The sequence below is a fragment of the Pieris brassicae genome, chromosome 5 (assembly GCF_905147105.1).
Source record: "Pieris brassicae chromosome 5, ilPieBrab1.1, whole genome shotgun sequence".
Classification (NCBI taxonomy): Eukaryota; Metazoa; Arthropoda; class Insecta; order Lepidoptera; family Pieridae; genus Pieris; species Pieris brassicae.
The window spans coordinates 10,756,989-10,775,833 of NC_059669.1; the positions used below are offsets into that span (position 1 = coordinate 10,756,989).

An 18,845-nucleotide genomic window follows, 5' to 3' on the forward strand; every position below is an offset into this window, starting at 1 on the left:
TAATCACAACAATCAAATATATAGTATTTACAATTTTCTTAACCTACATACTAATAATAAAAATAATATTAAAACAAATTTTAAAATTATGGTCCCTGGTTCATTTGTCGCACCAGCTCTAGGGTCTCTGGTACTATCTACCAACTTAAGTCTTTAATTAACGCCTGCACTTTAACCGCACAGTCCAAGAGTCCACTCCAAAGGGAACAAAATCGAAGTTGGAGTGAAGACTCTTATATTTGGGCTGTTTATTATCGCGCCAGCTTTTTAATACATTTAGATCTTTAATAAGAATTTTTACAGTATTCATGTCAATGATACTGTTATTCAAATTTCAATTCTGAGAAATTTCACCATCTAAAAGTAAAATTTTATCTTGCCTTATTTCTGTAATGTGTTACGATAACCACTTAAACTTACATTTATCTAAGTATTTACAATCAATTATAACAATTTGAGTGTAATCTAAAACAATACGTAAATTAAATGGCATTTTATAATTGATAAATATTGATTACTTCATTGTATATCTGATAAATTGTACGAGGGCGATACACTTGCTTATAGATTCTTGATTGGAGCCACGTAGCCAGAAAATGTTCTAAATTTAAATTTGTGCAATAAGTTTTTAAGTGTTTTCATATTTCCAAAGAAGGTTTTATCTAAAAGAGGTCAATCCAAAGAGTTTGTGTAAGATGACGGAAAAGGTCGTACCAGGAGTTTCTCAAGGTAATTCCGTCCCGGTTATCGTTGTGAATGGAGATTCAGATGTCCCAGTTATTCGGCAGATTAATGCGTAAGTATTTTATTACTTATACATATATAAATGCCATAGTGTTTAACAATAGATGAGTACTTAAAATAAACTGAGTGATAATTAAGATAAAAAAGTTTCTAAGTAGATCTGCGATAACGTCATACTTTGCTCTTCTAAATTTTTACCTTTTCTTCTTGTATTTTATATATGAGGATAAAATATATCTTTTTATTAGGTTACCAATAGCAACAAAACCAAATTTATAATAATCTTGTAAAATATAGTACTTATAAATATTGGTGCGACTATGCATGTATGTGTGTGACTATTAACTTTATAAATTATTTTGTATATTACTTATGGAGAAGGATAAGTTACGAGAACAGTTATTTATTAGTATTAACTGAGAAAAGAGAAGGATTATTCACGGTGTAGGAACAGAAAATTTAACTTAAGATAGGAGATTTGGTAGTCAATGCGTCAACGAAGGAGGTTGTTTAAGCATTGGTGCAGAAGAGTGCGTCTATCCTGTCCAGAAAGGCGTTGATATTTTTATTCGATGAATATGACCTTAATTTAACAATAAGAATTTTAAATAAAATCTTATATCATATATATAATTTACCGAAATATATGCGAGAACTTATCTAGTTAGTACTTTTATGTCGTACACAATTAATTTTTTTATTCCATCCCCAATAATGCTCGGCTAGGCAACAGTTTTGGCAGTTCGCTTACATTGAGCAGGAACATACTTCTACGCTTACGACTCGCCAAATTATATTTCTACTAATCCAAATGAAATATATACATAATACTTGTATACTTCGAATGCTAGTGATATAAAATTTGGATAATTCTTATCAAAAATTCATATCTTTATTATTGTCCAAACAATAAACTGGTGGTTCGTCACTTGGAATAATATACATCAGATAAAATGTATACCTATGCAAAATTTTCAAAAGTATATTTTAAAATTAAAAGTAACGGGAAAGGAAGCATGGTCAACGGTCATAGCTTGGCTGACAAAGACTGGGACTTATATTCAAAATTATGGAAATATCATGCGAATTGATAAGCAATAATTAATGAATTACTATTTATTTTAAATATGTCTCATACTCGCCGCGTCAAAAAAACTGAATTACGAAAACTTTATTGCTAATTGGTATTTTGCAAGGACATTTTTTTTAGTTTAAATTATATGGATTCTAACAATACATTGTTTTCGAATAATAAAGTTAATACTGAGATTATTTTTACTTTTTAAAATATTTAGCATGGATGTGCTGTATAACGCTAATTAATCATATTTAAATTTTTTTTTTTTTAAATTTTGAATGTAATATATTTCGCCTTACAAAATGTTACGTGCAATTTAATATAAAAATATTATTTGCTATTCATTTATCAAACTTTAACAAGATACTTGTTCAAGCAAATTAATAATTTAGCAATGATGTGCTTTATAACGCTAATTAATCATTTCTAAATATTGATTTAAATTTTGAATATAATGTTGTGGTGATATAAACAATTACAAAAAAATATTTCGCCTAACAATATGTTACGAGCAAATTAATATAAAAATATTATTTGCTATTCATTTATCAAACTTTTACAAGATACTTGCTGTAGCAATATGATAATTTTGGTATATAGCATGTCACTGGAGGTGTGTTGGCTATATCTAGATGATAGGGTCATAGTTATAGTTTATTATTTTTGTGCGTACTTAATTCATAACAATACTATTGACATTTTATCCCAAGCTCTTTTGTCGAAAATATTAAGGAAAATACAAATTTCATGTGACCAATATTACGTATAAACACCGATGGGACGTGCTTTACGAAAATTATGCGCAACAAATGAATGATCGCTACATAACTTTAAGAGTATTTCGCTCTCGGGATTGAGAATGTTAAACAAAAACGCAAGTCAAAACCTTTGGGTATGTCATTGGTCAAAAGGTAATAAAATGACGTATTGACGCATTCCGACGCGCATTGGATAGCAAATGTAGTTAACCAGTATTGGAGTAGTGGTTTCAGCGTGCGACTTTCATCCCTGAGGTTGTAGGCTCGATCTCCGGCCAGAGAGAAGAGACAAGAAGACCCAAAATGTCGACGGCGCCGGCGTGTGGCACGGGAGGCTGATTTCCTACTGATTCCTACAAATGATTGAAATCTGAGGTCCAGACCTAAAAAGTTTGTAGCGTCACTGATTTATTTTTATGCTGTTGACTAATACCCTTCGAAAGTACATTTACATTCCCAATCGGGAGCAATTTGAAAACAAATGGCTACTTGACGTAATAACTGACGATTTTTTTTAGTTCGAGAACAAAATCGGTAACATTAATAAGATTGTCCTAGTTCTGTAATTGATGAGCAGTGATTATTGAGCGCTCTCAAATATCAAACTGATTGGATTGCGTTACATTGCTACCGAACCAATTTACCGTATTCATTCTTCGTACGTATATAAAGGCGTTTTAGCATTGTACATTTTTTACAGTCAATAGGTAAGTTTAATACCAGTGGAAATGTACACGATGTTCTACCTGAATTTTCCAACGTTGATTTGAATGAACTTCAGAATATTTTTCTTTTGTGGCGACTTGTTTAATTTATTTCTTGCTAGTTTCAAATTTTAATGTTCTAATATAATTGATGTGTATGTGTGTAAAATTAGTGATGTCTTTTGTAACTGCATAAAAATCCATATCCAATGGGAGTTAGTTTTGTTATTACATCATAGTCTTAGTTAGTTATTGTTATTTCCGTTTCTTTGTCTTCTACAGTCCCCTTTTGAGTAAAGGCCTCCTGAACTTACTTTGTCTAAAGTATTAATGTCTAATTTAGGCGAAAAGGTACTTCTTCTATGCGAACTGTGTTACTTAAGAACAGTTTGGATTCATATCACGAATTAACAACATACCAAAGTAAGCATAATTAATGAGATGGGCTCATCCACAATTTAAATGCAAAACAGCCTTAAACGTTTCTTAATACCCATTCCATTACACATTTTTGTCCTTAAAATTCACCGCATAAGTGATGTCGTAGAACCAAAGAGAATAAAATGATCTTTAGTTTATATAGGAAAGAATTTATTAAGGAAGCTAAATTACAGTGGCGGCTGCCATCCTGCCCTTCTGAGGAAATTTCACCCATATCACTCTGACGTTCGTCGTTCCACAACAGGAACATGTCCACTGAAGTATTTTCGTACCAATTCGACGTAGGGTCCTTCAAGAAAAGAGCGTACCAATTCTTAAAAGGCCGAGAGTACTCGCAGGCCCTCTGGCATTTAAAGTGTATATGGGAGGCTATCATTTAACACAGATGAGCATCCTGCCCGTTTGCCCCTGTTCTATAAGGAATCAATCAAGCTATGACAATAATAGCTTTATTTTATTCCATTCAAACACATTTACGGCACAAGAAATTAATATTTCTGTTTGTGCTATCTCCAGCGATCTTTCCCTCGTTCACACAATTTCGTCTGTCCATCTTTTTTTTATGTGATTCACACTCACATTGCTAGAAGGCTTGAAAGAAGGTACGCTCTTTTCTTGAAGGTCCCTAAGTTGAATTGGTTTGGAATACTTCAGTGGGCAGGTTCCACATAGTAGTGGTGCACGGCAAAATCTGCCTTATGAAACGCTCAGTTGTGGAACATCTGGTACAAGGCCGGCCTCTCAATGTTGTGCCTCGTTGCCCAGGCCATTTCACCAACCACTAATGATGATTAATTGTAATAAATTTGCGTCAATATTTGTTATTAAAGAAGTTATATTTGTTTTGTAACTATTTTTCTTTGAGTAACCCCTTTGTCCCACTAGAAATCAATGTGTCTACAAAATGTCCATTGCGTGTGCTTCAGTGCTATCACCTTATTTTTAATTCAATTTGTATTTGTATTTATTATTGAACTCATGTGCCTTTCTTTCATTATAGATTCATGAAATTATAGAATATAATTTCTTGCACGAGTGATTTTCTCTATATCTTGACAAGTGTAATATAATTGTAAAATAATGAGGGTAGTAAGTCGTATATCACATAAAATTTTAACTGGTCGATGTATATTTATATAAAGATTTCTATATACACTTACCAACACAAATAATAGCACATTAATTCAAATAATTAAATATAATGGATTAAGTAAATAATTAAAGACGTTTTTTCTAATAACTTAAAAAGCTAGCTAAATAAGATGTGCAGCTGAATTTCATCATCGGACGTCGTGGCATTATACGAAATTCCACCCGTATTACCTCGACGTCCGTCATTCCATAACTGACTGTTTGTAAGGCAGCGCCGCGCATCACCACCATGTGGAACCAGCTGCCAGCTGAAGTAAAAATCCAAGACCCCATGACCTTCAATAGCGGCAACCATCCCGCCTTTATTTGTTTGAATATGGTTTTCCAAGTACATTACGAGGAAATTCGACGTCCGTCGTTCCACAGCTGTGAGATTATTAAGGCGGTTTTTATCGCGCACCATTACCATCAACCACCTGCCAACTGAAGTATTTCCGAACAAATTCGACTGAGCGTCCTTCAAAATAAAGCATACTAATTCCTATACAGTCGGCAATCCATTTACGAGCTTTCCGGCAATGTGAAATTCATGCGCCTCGGGTATCTTACTCATCTGATGTTAACCGCGCGATTGTGCGCGCTTTAGCTCGTAAATAAATCGAGCATTATCATTTTATTATGTGCCTTGCTGTATACGCCATGTTGGCGTAAGGGGGAATTTCCCGTTTGTTCATACGTCAGAATCCAGATACTCAGCACATCAAAGAAATATACTCGTAAGAAAAATTGGTTCAACGACTAGTCTACAATGTAAGCACATCGCAGTCTTCGTAATGACATTAGTTGATCAGATTTTCTGGTTCACTGAATCTTGATTGACAATTGACATTGAATTCTAATTGTCTTCAAAATATTCCAAACACCCAGGACACCTAGAGGGACTAGCGTTAGATCAATTAGTCAATATTTATTATAAAACATGATTTACAATAATGATGAAAAATTTCTCGGTGGGCATTTTCAGCAACTCAATAGAGACCTTCCGCCGGTTCTTGTTTGAAACCTTGCTGTGTTAATTATTTGCTACGTGGGTAACACTGTAAATGTTTAGAACAGGCCAGTTAGAAACCTTGCTAATGAAAACTTTTTTTGAATTTCAAGTTTAGAAGTCTTTGGTAACCTCATATTATCGTAGTATATTGCATTAATTTGTCATTTGTTTTTATGAATTGGCGGCAAATCTAAAACTTTCGTTACACGTGAAAATGAACCTAACGCGAGAAAATTTTCGGTCAATGATTTATTATGACTTCCGTTGTCGGCTTACTCAACAACAAAGCTATGATAGGCTGCGTTTAGCATTTCTTAATAAAGCCCCATCTCGTGCCACTATTTACAATTGGTTTAACGAGTTTAAGCGTGGACATAGCAATCTCAATGATGATCCGCGTTCCGCGGACGTCCTTTAACAGCGACTAATGAAGATAACATCAGTGCTATGCGACGCATGATAGGAAGATAAGAGAGTGACCTATCAGCAGATACAAGCAAGCCTAGGCATTGGTATGAGTCATGTTCAAAAAATATTACACGAACATTTAGTCGTCAGGAAGCTTTGTACCAGATGGATTCCCCAACCTTTAACCGACGACCAGAACACACCAGACAACAGACGACACCTTCGCTTGGACTGGTGTCACCAAATGTTAGATAATTTCAATGGTGGTGACTTAAATGCTGAATTTGACATCATCACAGGTGATGAAAGCTGGATATATTGCTACGTACCCGAAAACCAAAAGACAATCAGCTCTGTGGGTGTTTCCTTTCGAGGAGCGGCCAACTGAGGTAAAGAAAGGAAAAGTCAAGGAAAAAAGACGATTGCCGCATTCTTTGATCGGAACAGTCATATCGCGACAGTTGTGCTAGAAGATGGAAGGACAGTTACTGCAGACTGGTATGACAATCGCTGTTTGCCTTTTGTCTAGGAAAAAATTCGACAGCAGCGCCCTTGAAGCAGGATCCTTTTTCACCACGATAATTCTTCAGCGCACTCCGCAAAACGGACTGTTGAATATAGTTGACTATAGCAGGTAGAGATAATTAGTCATCCGCCATACAGTCTTGACCTGGTGTCCTGCCGACGAACCCCTTTACGAGATCAGAAGATGCGGTGAAAGGGTACAAAAATGCCATAGAAGAGACCTCTAAGAATGGGTCCACTGCTTTTCTCAGTGGACCCATCGAATGCGACGATGTGTAGAGAGGAATGGAGATTACTTCGAAAAACAATAAAAGTATGGGCAACTTTCTACATTAAGCCGTTTTTCAGTTTCTAAACATTTTCAGTGTTACCTAGGTATTATTATTACTTCCTTTATTCCTACATACTTAAGTATTTACATTGCATATTCGTGGATGCTTGACGGACTTGTGTGACTTCTTTGATACAAAGAGTCCCCTCGTGAGTTATGGGCGGTTATATTGCTGGCTACTCAATTGTGAGGAATGCATGGATCTAGTTAGCACTGGGCCTTCTTAAGTTCTTATGTCATTTTCACATTTGTATATCCTTTCTATAACATATTTTTATAAGTACCTGATTGTCCGATGTGTGACATGTGCGATGTTTGAGAGAAAAAAAATTGTGACAAATATATTGGCATGAATAAAGTTTTATTAATAAAAAATAGCTACGTCGGTGTCGCTCGCGTGGATTATGGCAAGATTTTTTATGACCACTTCAAAATGGTTTGAAATCATATTAAACCTTCCTCGTGAATCATTGTTTGTGATAACCTTTTAATATCTTCGGTTCGGTTCGGTTTATCGCGTTCAGCCATAGCCTAGCATAGTATAGCATAGTATCATTAACGTTATTATACATAATAAAAAACGGATGTTTAGTTAAAAAGAAAGGGCACTATCCTTACCAGGTTTCCTTGTCCCGTGAGCTAGTCTCTTGTATTTGCGGTTGGATTAAGTGCGTACTCCTATTTCACCATGCCTCCTGCTGAAAGAGTACAAATCTTTGTTTTTTTTATTATTATTAATTAACTATTAATTACTTAAAAGTCATGAGGAACATGTAGTAATGGTTGCAGCTCCTTACAAACATTGCGTAAAACAAAAAACTTGGTGGTTAAAGAATGTTTATTGCCAGTTCTTCTATTCCGTTCTACGCCCTTGATTAAGGAACTGGCAGTAAATGTAAAATTAGAAACATTATTATGTATTTCATTTCTGACGTTCATAAGTGTATATTGTGTTATGATGACATATTATAATTTCTATTTAACACTTTATTATTAAACTACTTGTTGCACAATAAGAATATTTTAGTGAATGTTTAAGGTTTTGAATCGTTAGAGAAAATTTTGTTTTTAAGAAAGTGCTTCAAAGGGGTTCTTCATAACTTCCTTCTTCATCTCCCTCAGATGTCGAGGACTAAATATATGAAATATTGGAATTGGTCCAGTCAAAGAACTGGCATTAAACTCTCCGCCACTCTTTTTAATCGCCATGTTTATTGTTTTAGAAAATGTTTGTATGGAGCTGCAACCATTACACCATGTTCCACATGACATCTTTAAGTGATTAATTGTTATTTAAAAATATAAAAAACAAAGATTTGTCCTCTATCAGCAGGAGGCATGGTGAAATAGTAGCACGCACTATATCCAAACGTGTTGATAGAAGGAACAATCATGGTCTCGTAACGTTATAGAGTGGACGAGTCAATGCGTCTTCACGACTGACTGACATACTTCAGTAACGTAGAGGCACCAATATAAGAAAAAATACTCCTCCGTAACGTCTTCGTCGTGTTGGCGTATAAAATAGTATTTATGCTCTGTGCTTATGGATAAATATAGTTAACGGGAATTGATAATAAAAAAAATATTAGAAACAGGTATGTCTGATGGCGCCAATTGATGCCTAGCTTAATTATCATGTATAATTGATTCGTTGCATTCCTTGTATGGCCTTGGGAATATTTCTTTTAAATTCAACGGAAAACTTTAATTAACTACATATAGTTATAATATTCTAAGAGTGAGTTTACAGTAGCCATATTGTGTATTTCTATCTTATGTTTTTAATATTTATTTCCCTACACTATCGTATAAATAAAATACAAAATGTGTTTATTCACTTGACAATTTATTATAATGTGTAAGAATTGCGAACCCTTTTAAGTAAATAAATACCTGTGTCAGGGTTCCCAGCTCTTCCATAACAAACTTAATAGTAAATTCCATAAAAATATATACAAATTTAATTACATCTTCTTTCAATTATTTTTGCTTTTTTCAACACGCTCGTGTTGAGTGTGTGGGTGGATGTGAGTTAGTGAGTGAGTGATTGAGTGAGCGTGTTTTTTTATTATCGTATTGGTACTGTAAAGAGGTGTTTAAGTGTTAATATATTAATAGGAAAAAAAGCATGTTTAATTTAATATAAGTCGTGTATATTTAAGTTATTTTTTTTATTGTAGGGCTGAACTCGTCATAAGTAATGTTTATTTTCACATAGTATGGTATAATGACATGAGGTAGGCTTACGCTCATCACAATAAATAGCTTGGTAAGATTTTGGCGTGTAAAGAAAAATAATGCTTATGATCAATTAGGAACAAAATCATTCATAAAAAAAATTATGTCTCTAGCAGCTGAGAGCTTTAAAACATTTGAATAATTTGAGGATTGTATTAATATGTATCTTCTATATACAAGTAAATAAATCTATGTAATGTGTATACGTGTATAAACGTGCAATTTGCATTATCGAAATAAAATTACACAATTGATATGATCTACCACTTACAACAATAGCCTCGAAAGTCTAACCGAAGAACGTGTAGCACCTTATATTACTGTGCCATATAACCGGTATCAAATAGGAAGACAGTTTAACGCCAACGCTCCATGTCACCTCACGCTCAACGAAACGTTAAAAACGAACTTTTAAACGTACATTAAACTCTCGTCTCTTAACTAAAACCTTTTTGTTTTGAAACTTTTTGCTGTAAATTATTGTGTTTGAAATTTGAATTTGTGTTTAGTCTGTGGTTTAGTGAATTTTGTGGCGCGAGGCATGTGCATTGCCGAATGTGATTTTTTGATCGAGTTTTTGCATATAGGTGATTCGTGAAAGGTTCAATGACATTCAAAAGTATTTTTGTGATTAATTCAAAACTAATAAATAATTATAAATATTATTGTAAACTACGAAAAAAGTCAAATACAATTGGTCTATTACCAATTTTTGGATTTAGGAATAAATTCAATGTTGCCAATGATAATAATAAATCTTATTATTTATTGAAAATACTCATTACAACTACATTGCAAAAGTAATTAAACGCTATATCCTTGGTCTTATTAAAGTTAATTCAAAATTACTACGACCAATTGTATTTTTGTTAGATCAACTACAGCAAAATTATTCATAATTAGGTAAGACTCAACCTTCAGAGTCATCTTCAAGTTTTAGAAATATTAACACCATTCACATTCACTAAAAACCTTGTTTATTTTTTTATTTACGCATAAATTCTACCGTAATACATTTCTGTACGACTTAGTTAATTGGTTAGTACAAAATGTTTTAGTAGTAATTCTTTGTATGGTGAAATTAGTTTTGGTTATATTTTTACATTTTAAGCACACCTTTATTGTTATACACAATTATATGAATTTCTAAACTATTTTGTAGTTTTCTCAAAATTTTAATGTTGTTCGAAGCTAAGTCAGTTTTACAAATTTACACATTTCCATATGTTTCATACTATTTGATATATTTTATTTAGAGAATTTAGTATGTAGAAACTAGTCTTGACTAATTATATGCACAATCACAACACCGCTTATTAACTAACTGTACCGTTTAAATGCGTATTTACCGGCCACTTAACCGCATGAACAATTAACATAATATTTATAACATGTATTTATCCGTGCTTTACGCACATGTGCCATACATAGGGTTCGATTTCTTGCGAAACAAAAGCTTATACATAAGTACAACGAACTGAGCAACCAGTTTTCATCAAGAAAAAATATCGAAGAGACATTACGGAACGAATGGTAAATACTTTCAGAACTGTATCGACAGGCACAAATTGCAAAGTTGCCTTTGGAAATTTATCAATCAACACTGGCTAAAGATGCCATGAAACGTTTAAGCAACATCTGTAAGAAAAGAGGATTTGGTATCAAAACCAAAATCGAATTGTGCTCAAGTATTTTATATCTTCCTGGATCCGGAGGAGCTCTCGAATCTTGGCTCGAGAAAGGCAAAGGTTTCATGCTGTAGGGATGTGGATCTTGAGGCGATGGTGGACCGTGGACTGCGGAGCGCACCCATACGTTTATCTTGATCCAACTCGGCACATGGACTCGCCTGTCTGATATATATCCAGAACAAGTTATATAATATTTCGCCCATTCAATGCGCAGAGGCGATGAGAATTTGGAGAAACTGATCGTGGTTGGTGACAGAGGAGGCAAAAGATCACGTCGTTCACCAACCGTATAAGAAAAAAAAAACAAATAACTTAGTTTATATCTATTATGTAAGTCTGAATGCACCTCTTAACCAATCAAAACACACGCTACACGTCGTTCCATTTGACCTAATCGAACGAAATGCACATCTTTCGTCTTTTGTTCTACATCACCACAGTCTGGTCGCAAATATGCTATTGAGTATTGCAATTTGGGCCATGATCCAATCGGGGATTACGGGACTTCATACGTACATCAAAAGAAAATGATTCTTCTAATTATTCAATCAAGCGTGATTAATCAATATTTATAACTAACGGATGATCTGCCAATAAATACTAGAAAGGTTATATTTATGAATATATAAATTCTTATAGCCATAATAAAGGGTCAAATTATTAAGAGTTGAAGAATTATAGAATGAAAACATCAGTTTTTATTGTTTTTTTCAACGTATTTATTAATAGAGCAGTGTTGGCCTAGTGGCTTCAGCGACTCTTATCTCTGAGGTCGTAGGTTCGATCTCCGGCTGTGCACCAATGGACTTTCTTTATATGTTTTAGCATTCTCTCGAACGGTGAAGAAAAACATCGTAAGTGGCTTGCCTTAGACCCAAAAAGTCGACGGCGTGCGTCAGGCACAGAAGGCTGATCACCTACTTGCCTATTCAATTAACAAATGATCATGAAACAGATACAGAAATCTTAGGCCCAGACCTTAAAAGGTTGTAGCGCCATTGATTTTTTATTTATTTATTAATACAAGTAACGATACAATATACAAAAGTATTTAGACAGTGACTTTCTCAACCCACTCCTTGTCATAAAATGTCAAATCCCTGACGTACGATAAATCCCATTACGACCTTTTTAAAAGATGGAATACTTTCAACATTTTTCGGCATTGATGTATAGTTTCTAATGGGTAGTATTAGTAATTGTAATACTAAATATTTATATAATAAAACAATAAACAAGCAAGACAAAAGCTGGCGCGGCCGCAGAGCAAGGAAAATAATAAACGCAATATGGCTTTCCGCTAACTTTTTATTTTGTTTCGGAGACTCTTGGGCCGTGGAAGAGGCGTTTAATTAAAGATTAAAGTTAGCAAAAGAGCCAGTTCCTCGCTTAACCACTAAGTAATGCCACATGGACCTTATAAATTTATTGTAATTTTCTATTTACCAATTATTTATTATTATATATATGTAGGTTAAAAATATTGTAAATACTGGCCATTTGTGCATTCTCCATGCCCAATAAGTCACAGTAAGCCTTGTAGATTTAATAAAATAGTTTCCTTGGCAATTCAGCGATTATAAGTTCATTGACGTAATAAAACTTATCAAGTCGTGAAAACGTGCAAGAATAAAGGTGCTTTATATCGGCTTCATATCAGTTGAGTCATATATTATGATGTATATAAGAGTTTCATTATATATTAAATTAGAAATAAATTAACACAAAAAATGCTTAAAAGGAGCATTAAGAATCATACACACACACCTATATATTTATTTATTCACACTTCTATAAAAAACAGGTTACATAAGTAATTAATTAAGCAACGAGCGTCCTTAGCGATAAGCGATTTCTTCCAGGCAACCCTAAATGGAACAGTAACACCTACAGAGGGTAAAGTACAGATGTGCATAACTAAAAAATGCAAAAAAGTCCTCAACACATACTAAAACTAAAATAAAGTAAAATCTAAAGAAAAAGATAATATATATAATTATATATTACGTACATACGTACTACCCTCACTTTCACACAACAAAACACCGCCAAATTGGTTATTCCGTATTTAAAAAAAAATATTGTGTTTTTCCCTTCGTAAACCTTTGAACCTTTTTGTATATATTCCATCTTTGGCGTTTTTTGTTATAGGATTACTAAATTAATAAATAACTAGTGTTCGCTACTAAATTGGTCTCTTTAGAGATATATTTTTTACAGACTGACTATAGTCTACTCTCAATCAATCGAATACAGCGTTTTAAGTAGTCTCTTTCATCACGGCGTAATCCCAATTTGAATTATTTCGATAAATATGGACAAAAATATATATAGTACATTTGTTAATTCTTGTATAAGTACTGTTGTTTTTTGCGGTATGAAACTAGTTTAAATCAAATTTAATTTTAAACAGTGGTTCCAATTTGCACCCAATGTTTTCTGAACTTCACCAGATAAGATAATGACTTACAAATTTGATTATTGAATTGTCTGTGAATTTTATCTATATCGCTGTATATTATCTATATCAGTTAACCGTGCTAATTATCATCGTAAAAAACAGTATAATAATATTTTTATAATTATAATTTCTCTTTAATTCAGATACTTTTATATTTAAACACGTGTCTATTTCAATCTATTTCAAAAGGCCTTCTCCTAATTGGTATTAGGAGGTGGTGGTCCATTATGTGCTGCACTGTGCCACTCTCTGCCATGTACCAAGCTCTTCCATGCTTTTGCTATTCTTGTGTTGATTTCTTTTATTGTTCCACCGGTCATAGATATTGTCTGACCGAGGTACGTATTCTAAAATACTGTTATTTTATAGTAATATTGCCTTTCTGGATGTGGTCATTCCTTTGGTTCTCTCGGCATTTATTCTAATGTTATAAATCGAATATATAATCGATTTTTTTACCAAAAGGGCACTACCCATCTCTAAACAATTTACGATCTTCTATGTATGTTTTCTTTCATTTAAATATATATGTAGCCGTTTAATAGAATTTATATGCGTTTTTGACAAACGTCGTATCGCTTAGTCTTTACTATAATTATATATTTATGGCGCATTTGTCCTAAACACTTGACGCTGTAATATCAATGTTCACACTCAGTTCTATTCTTTACGACACGTAAAAGTTGGAAGAGCAACGACAATAGAGTGGAGTTTGCATGCTGCCACTGCCCACTTCCATGTCGAACAGGGCTTCCGGCAGGGCAGGGATTCCATAGAATATTGACGGTTAAGCGCATCGATTTTGAAGCATATTTTGACTTTTGAACAAACGCCCTTTTCCTCAGTATAACAATAGAACAAGTAGATACAATAGTTGTATGACATCAGTAATTAAAATATTTACTTATGTTTATGTAAACATGATTCACGCGTCCTCATAATATCCTTATATGTTTACCGGAACATTATTGAGGAAATAATTGTAGCCATATAGGAAAAATTTTGCTAAGTTGCATTGGCTTTTATAATTTTCTTACACGGGTTTAGGACTAAATGTATTTTACAATTTACTTTATTACGTTTGATCTTGGTCTCCAGGCACCAAGGTTTAACCTGGACCAAGTATCAAGCCACATCGCAGTACATATTTTTTTTAAAAATTGAAGACACATTACAGAACAGACTCAATACAAGTTGTATAAAGACAACAAAAGTCTAACTGTTTAGTGATAATCGGTGGATTAGATGGTCATGCAGCACTGAGACATGATTATGACACAGGATTTGAGTCAAAACAGTCTTTAGCTACGTAAAGATCGTGTCAACCATTTGGAACATAGGTCATAGGAGTTACTATATAGACTCGACGAGTATAGACTCGAAGAATATTACGAGTAGAACAGTAACTCCTACTATACTCCTTTACTGGAATAGACTAGGGAATTATCACTGAATAAATTCAATAACGCTTTTTATAAATTTGAAGATAATTTAAATGATCCTAATTCTTGGGATTGATTTGCTCCAGTTCAAACAATTTGTATGACTCAAAGCTTCGCGATTTAAAAGAGTGGCGGAGAGTTTCTTACCAGTTCTTCTTGGTCGCTATACGCCCTTGACTTGCGATCTTGTAGTAAATGTAAATTTAGAATAAATTAACATATTTTCTGTTGAAGTTCATAAGTGTACTTGGTTACCTATATATATAAATAAAGTTATTTGAGTTTGGAGGATGAAAATATCGTACTATCTATATTTATATTGGACGCTTAATTATATATTTGTTTTATAGAATGATATAAGGAAGTCCAAAAAACAGCAAAATGGATTTCCCCAGTTTATTAATCGTAAATTAATTATTAATCGCTAATCGTCTGTTAGAGGATATCAATAGTTAACTAAGATTTAAATGCATTCGCGTGATCGGATAGCACTATAATCAAATATGACAGGTTACTTGTGAACGATTTTTCATAATCGATTAAATAGGTGCAAAATTACACTTTAACGAGGAATATTTAAAGATTTTCCTCTCTTTCTGTCTTAATGTGTTTACGCTGTGCTGAAAAGAGACAAATTTGTAGTTAAAACTGTCCAATTAGACCTGGTTAATCAGTTTTTTTTATGAATAAGGGTGTAAGTCTACAAATTTCTCTTTGTAACTAACATATTATTGTATTAAAAAACGGCTCAAATATCGTCTTTCCCCAACTTCGATTTTGTTCCCTTCGGAGTAGAGACTCTTGGGCCGTTGGGTTCAAGTGCACAGGCGCTAATTAAAGATTTATGTTGGAGGTATGTGGTTGGTGGAGGTACCAGTGACCCCAGAGCTGGTGCTATCCTCACTGAACGAATGAGTAACGCAATATAGCGAGGAAATGCTGCCAGTATTAAAGGCACACTGGGACCAAAGTTAATTATTTTAATTATTACAATGCCAGTACATTCAAGACTAAGACAATTGTAAATAATGTATATTTGATTGATATAATTACTAATAAATAAATATTATTATAAGAATTTCCGTACTACAAGTAACTGACTTAGTGACTGCAATAACAGATGTACTGTTTACTTAGGATTTGCATCACAATACATAATGAAAAGTGCAAGAACTTACCGCAGTATGGGAAAGTTTTCTCATATTCACATGATTGTTGGGAAAACTGTAAGGAAACGGTAAAAGGAAAAGTGCGTCGAAATGATATTACGCATAACCTTCCGTTTGAACTTGAAATCAAAGTCGAAGATATAAAACTATTTACGGAAACATCAAGTTCTTTTCGCGATTCATTGTCGAATTAATACGAAATATTAATGATATTCTTGCTTTATGAAAGGTCTTATTAATAAGTGTGTTTTATTTTCTAATTACTGTTCTGTCTCTTTTATCACAGTGTTAACGTTATTTAAAAAGAAACAAAACTTTATTATACACAATATATAGGAAATTTAGGTAAAATAAAGTGCACTGGCCACCACACTAGGATTCCCTGTGTTGTGCAGCCAGCTTCTTCCTTTTAACATATAATATTAAATATTTATGATTTCTACATTACACAAATTTATATTTAAACAATTTTTGTATAATAAGAATATTATCTGTATCAGCACAGGACACGTTGACAAGATATTCTTTGAAATTTTTAGTAAGTCTATGTATTGTGAGTTGAAATGTTAGTGATAATTTAGTTTTTTAGAAGTGGTTAAACATGAAAGGGCCTAGGAAGGACAGAAAGCGTTGGGCGATGAAAGTGCGTTTTTTGGGTTGCTTATATATAGATTTGCTTTTGTTATTTGTCAGAAAGAAGTGGGTAATTCAGTTAAAGTGCGTTTGTTAAGACTGAAATACTGTTTACTAATGATGAGCGTCAAGGACGATGCCTCAATCAAACCCGACTCTCGGGTATGCATTCAGCTGCAAATGTTATAGTGAGAAACGTTAATTTGGATCTTAGGCAGGAGGATTGCCATAGGTGTAGGGAGAGAAAACAAAAATATTTTTTTTTCTATATTTTCTACAGAAGCTTGAAGCTTCTATCTCCGAAGTTGACAAATATAATTCAGACAATAACGAGTCTGTCTTTGTACTTCAGAATGTAAAGCCTTGCTTGACCTTCACAAATTGATCTCAGGTTTGCTTAATGACTCATAAAAACACATAACAAATGTTGATACTACAGAATGGTGAATTCTGATTTTAATTAAATGAAATCGTCATAAGATTACGTACTTTATATCGGATATAATTTGTATATTAAACCAGACAATAATTATTCGCCACAATTCGCTTTTATAGTATAGTAATTAAATATAGTACGAGTAATGTTTGGTTAGGTGATATAAAACTATGAATCATAATGAGCGTAAATTATGCATTGTTATTTATTGATTATAGCGGTACTAAACAATTGAAAAAGCTGTTTGCAATATATATAATAATGAATTGCTGTTCGTTTCTCTCTCTAAAACTTGAGAACCGATTCGGCTAATTATGATCTCGAAATATTCGTAAAGGTCCAGAGGCTAGGAACTTAAGTAATAAGTAAAGGTTAATACTAAAAACGAAAGAAAACTGTTCCTAGCTGAGAAATATTGCTTGTCATATATTTATTTGTGTTTTATAACTGTAATATGAGGTCCGACCTGGTCTGTTTTAATGTTGCATTAAGTTTTAACATACAAGGTTCACTGGGTCATCTAATATAAATATAGTAAAACCTCTTAAGTCGAACCGGTATAAGTTAAAATATCCGCAGTGAGGGGTTTTGGTATTTAATTTCCGTATATAACTCGAAAAATTAAATTTGGACATCTGTATCGCGAATATAACAATGTCTTATTTATGCTATGTGGAACTGCCGAATGAAGTATTTCCGAACCAATTGACTTAGGGTCCTTTAAGAAAAGAGCGTACCAATTCTTAAAAGGCCGGCAACGTACTCGCGAGCCATCTGGCACTGTGAATGACCATGGGCGACAGTATTACTTAACATGAGGTTAGCCTCAGCATACAAAAAAGCTCGGTAATTTGAACCGCTATAGTTTGAAGAAAATTTAATTGTATATATGTATAATTAGTTACTTATGAATTTGCTTCGAATCAGAATCCTCCTTAAGTAGAAAATTTTAAACAATTTTTTTGGCGTCTCCCTTGATGGTCCGAGTTAGAGAGGTTCTACTGTATACGGTTTTAGAAAACCTAAAATAGATTTAAAAATCGTTTGTATTATCAAAAAAAAACATTATACATTTTTATAGTAATATATTCATTATTAATTTAAATAGATTTATGTCAATTTTTTTTCCAAATCTATATTCTACAAAAAATAAAACAGTAACACTTTTCAATCTGATTATAAACTTTTATCGGGTATTTACGATAAGATAGTGAAACATTATTGATAACAGATTGTAAGATTTTTAACATATGGTAAGATTATGTTTCTTGGTACATTTATAGAAATAAGTCTTCTTAGAATAACTATAACACGAGATTTAATTTTGAGGCAATTTGAACGCAAAGTTCCAAATTGTAACTTTGCAATTGTAAATTATTTATTGACATCATTTTTAAGTATTTTTAATTATACAGTACTGAGTAGTGTGATGTCGCGTTTTAAAATTAAATAATATAATTTAACAAGGCAGTAATTTTTTTCTAAAGAAAACCCTTGAACCCCAAAACTTTCTAGTAGGTTTGCTTTGTAAACGTTTTTACTATTTCTTTCTTGTTAACCGATATAACTTTAAATACTTCTTTTATGCCCAAGATGGAATCGATCTCCACTTTGCGCCTTCAGGGCTGGCTAGACCACCA

At 33.1% G+C, this 18,845-nt stretch overlaps 1 protein-coding gene across 2 annotated transcripts in view; it reads left to right on the top strand.

Moving 5' to 3' along the window:
- Window positions 1-540: 540 nt before the first annotated feature.
- Window positions 541-18,845, top strand: part of LOC123709436 (unconventional myosin IC) — a 50,136-nt gene continuing 31,831 nt past the window's right edge. Inside the window, exon 1 of one of the 2 annotated variants that reach the window (XM_045660791.1) lies at window positions 541-796. In XM_045660791.1, the coding sequence (XP_045516747.1) occupies window positions 696-796 (101 nt within the window). In that variant the 5' untranslated portion in view covers window positions 541-695. Of the gene's footprint in view, window positions 797-9,734; window positions 9,961-18,845 lie in introns of those variants that run through there. The other variant, XM_045660794.1, reaches the window with a different exon arrangement.